The sequence below is a fragment of the Hippocampus comes genome, unplaced genomic scaffold (assembly GCF_001891065.2).
Source record: "Hippocampus comes isolate QL1 unplaced genomic scaffold, H_comes_QL1_v1.1 scaffold331, whole genome shotgun sequence".
Lineage (NCBI taxonomy): Eukaryota > Metazoa > Chordata > Actinopteri > Syngnathiformes > Syngnathidae > Hippocampus > Hippocampus comes.
The window spans coordinates 299,109-302,991 of NW_017804904.1; the positions used below are offsets into that span (position 1 = coordinate 299,109).

A 3,883-nucleotide genomic window follows, 5' to 3' on the forward strand; every position below is an offset into this window, starting at 1 on the left:
AGAATGCGCTGTAATTTAATTGCTATTTAACTGCTAAGCAGGAGCGCGGCCGGCCAGACCAGTGCGCACGTATGTTAATTTCGTTTAAACAATCCTGTAGAAATAATTTCAGATATCTTTACCTATTTATTTGATTTGAATTATTCTATTTAAAGCCTAGTAAGCCGCAGGATTTCTCTGCGTAATTAAGCAAATGCGCATCGAGATTTCTCTTTGTCTGGCCTCTTATTCTGTATTTCAGCGTTATTTCGTTGTGCAAATGCATTGATCATGTTCCTAAAAATATGTAGATTATTTTAAACGTAAGAAATCTTGTGTTTTTTTTTCTCCCAAAAATACTCACAAATAAAATATGAAATGTCGGGTTTGCTTCGGGCTCGGGCCTGCAAATCGGACCCCGCCGGGTCGGGCTTTAATACCCACGGGCCCGGTCGGGTCGGGCTCGATTCTCTTCTTGATCGTGAGCGCTGTCTTCACCGCTTAAATCACCGACACTTTTACCGGGAACGGGGGTGCACGGCCGGGCTTCGTCTGTGTCGCTGGCCCCCTCGTCACTGTCGACCGGGGTCGGATTCCGTGCATCTGGTAGCGAGCGTAGCGAGGCCACTCCCCCGCAAGCGAGCATTTGCTCTGGAGCAAATTATACCCAGCTGCATTCACACGTGCACATTTGTTCCGGCGTAGCGTCGCAAACGAGCATTTGCTCTGGAGCAAATTTTTAAACCACCTCCCTGAGGTGGATCAAATTTGGTCCGGTATAAGCTCTTTAGTGGAGCTACGTCGGAACAAATGTGCACGTGTGAACGCTCGACTGGCGCTGCTTCGGTGCAGCGTCGGACCACGTTGCCGTGTGAACGGGGCTTATATCTTTTTCTACCTTTTGAAACTTTTCGGGGCAGCATGGCTCAGTGGTAGAGTGTGATCCTTTCCCAACCCGAATGTTGTGGGTTCGATCGCCGGCCCTTAATCACCATGTTGATGCGTCCTTGAGCAAGATACTGAAACCCCAGTTGCTCTTGATTGTGCGTTATCAGTAGGTGTATGAGGAGTCAGTGATGAAGTGCTTTTTAGGTGGAAAAGCACAATACATGTAAAAGCCCAAAGCCGATTTATTAGCTTCGGAAACTTAAAAAAAAAAAGAAGGATGTTGAAAAAAAGTTAATCGCAGTAGAATTAAACTTGGAATAATTAATAATAAAGAATGTTAACTCAACCTGAACGTCACGGAATATGTAGTCTTAATTTCTTTTTTTCTCCCCTTTGCAGCTAATGCTGTGTACATGGCGGGGCAGGAAATGAGGAAGGTTTTGCAACGAGATAATGTGACCATTAAGAAAAACCTTGAAAAGGTAAGATGTGTTTCAGGAATATATTAGGAGCTATTTGTAGATCTTGAATCTACTTTAATTTGAATGGTTGTCAAGCTAAAAAAAATGACCCACATTCTGATGAAAAATATGCATCACGCTTTTGGAAATGAAAAGCTTAGCTGTTCAAAGTGCTGTTCGCCTTTTGGCAAATGAGGTGAAGCGCTTCATTGTTTCAACATTTTTAAGCCATTAGTTGTTAACTTCTGACACTGTGTGACAGTTAATGTAAAAAATTTGATCTGTGATGCAATCTATGAGACATGCGTTTATCTCGTCCTTTTTTTGAAAGTGAATTACCGTATGTTCTGCACTAGAAGGCGCTTCGGAGTATAAAGTGCACATAAAGTATCGGGCTCACTGCATTATAAGGCGCATAGAATAGAAGCTACAATAGTGGCTGCGGTTATGGTATACATCCACTCGATGGAGCTACGCTAAAGGAATACAATACAGTGCAATCCATCTTTATTTACATAGAGCCTTCACAACCGCTGCAGCTGCAACATAGCGCTTTACAGAACAGTGACAATACTTTGTCCAAGAAATCAGAATATTGATCCATTTGTAGCTCCCTCAGGATATAGCATGCAGCACAACACGATGTCCATAAAAATACAGGGTTTATTTCTTGGCAACATGTGAGAACTGGTCACAAATACGGACATGAAACACATCGATACAAATGGCATTTCAAAACAATAAATGAAAAGCAAAAGTTATCAAGACGATTCAACAAAAAGGTACACAAACCTCGTGGGCTCACATCCACAAGGGGCTAAATATCCTTAGAAGTCCTGCTTGTCTCCTCCTTCCTTCGTTTCATCAGTAGTTAACTATGCTTTTGGTATTATCTTCATTCCATAATGGCTGTGCAGAGCTTAAAAAATAGTTGTCTGTTTGAATGTGTGTTACCGAATGCACATGTCAATTCGTGTCGGGCAGAACAATTGGTTCATGCGAATCATCACCACTAGATAGCATAGAAGCACTAACAGGGAAACAACTCAATGGGCAATATAAAGAGACTGTAGCACCATATATAAGGTGGATCGGATTATAAAGCGCACTGTCGGCTTTTGAGAAAATTGAATGCTTTTAGGTGCGTCTTATAGTGCGGAAAATACGGGACTTTCAATTCCAAATCCAAACCAGTCTCGTGGAACAGATTGTGCTTGATCTTTGAAGTTCCACTGTATAACCTTTCTTATGCTTGTCAATATTTACCTGCTGCTCGTATTCTCGATGATGTATCTAACTACATCTCTGTTGATTTGTTTTAGCTCATATTTTATTATGGAGCAACAGACCATTGGTGTCCTGTGCAATACTATAATGAGATCCAGGAGGACTTCCCAACCGGAGATTTTAGACTTTGTGAAAATGGATTTCGTCATGCTTTTGTACTGGATGCTGGGAGAGAAGTTGCAAAAATGATAGCAGGATGGATCCAGCCTCATTTGAGGATTTGACATATTGTATCTGTCTTTCCATTCTGTGCGCTCATCGTCTGGGATGATGATGCTGATTGTCGGTGAGGTTTATTTGTTAAATGACTCTGAAAGTTAAATGTTTTTGAGAGAGAGAGAGAGAGAGAGAGAGAGAGAGAGAGAGAGAGAGAGAGACACTAACCTTTTTCACTGGTGCACCCAATCTCTTGCCTTTAGTGCGCTAGCGCAAAAGTCAGATGTACCCTAATTTCCGACTGCATTGTAACATCATTCACCACCTCAGTTTTTTAAGTTCACTGTATTTTTTTCAAACAAAATTTCTGCCTGTCTTTTAAAGGCGGTATTGACTGGTAAGTGATTAACTCACAAAATGGTCATCATCATTCTTTATTTGAACCACATTTCCACAAGACAGGTAACTCACTCAAAAGTGGTGCTTCAAGTGCTCCCTGTGAGTGTTGTTAATGAATTTTGAACAGGCCGGGCTTTAACGTGACATTCAAGAAGTCGACAATCGTTCCTATCATCCACAGCTACTTCAACTCTATTTCTGGTGGCCGTAGGTCACTCACCTAGGCCTGTCACAATAACACACTTGTGTAACGAGAGAACTCAGGATCAACTAATCCAGGGTACTTTTGTGTTTGATGAAACGGCACCATCTATTCATCCGGGCAAGTTCGACAATGGCGCTGCAACGTCCGGCGGCTTACCAAGAAAGCTGCCCATCTTCCGCTCCGACTGCAGTAAAAAGTGTTATGTTGTGGGTTACAATAAATAAAGATGATTTCTTGGAGATCTTAATCCTTCTTTTTTGTGCGGCTGTGCCGGCCTCACTTGGCTTCCATTACCGACTATTCTCTCAACCAATCTTCACATTCCGGCTTGGGCTACGGCAAGTGATGCGGGAAAAACCTACTTGGCATTTTGAAATGCAACAAAGAAAATAAGCTGGCAAAGACATCCAGGCCAGGTGCCGCTCACTTTTGACATCCCGATGAACCACACTGTAGAAAAAGGCACCAGCAATGTCGTGACACGCACAACGGGGCGCGCGAAGTCGGT

General features: G+C 42.6%; 1 protein-coding gene across 5 annotated transcripts in view; it reads left to right on the forward strand.

Moving 5' to 3' along the window:
- The window catches only part of ldah (lipid droplet associated hydrolase), a 10,738-nt gene extending 7,116 nt beyond the window's left edge, over positions 1-3,622 (forward strand). For 2 of the 5 annotated variants that reach the window (XM_019884206.1, XM_019884171.1), the window contains exons 6-8: positions 1,267-1,349; positions 2,651-2,938; positions 2,976-3,614. In XM_019884206.1, coding sequence (XP_019739765.1) covers positions 1,267-1,349; positions 2,651-2,839 — 272 coding nt within the window. In that variant the 3' untranslated portion in view covers positions 2,840-2,938; positions 2,976-3,614. Of the gene's footprint in view, positions 1-1,266; positions 1,350-2,650; positions 2,939-2,975 lie in introns of all 5 variants that reach the window. The other 3 variants (XM_019884187.1, XM_019884197.1, XM_019884179.1) reach the window with 3 other exon arrangements.
- Positions 3,623-3,883: the final 261 nt, after the last annotated feature.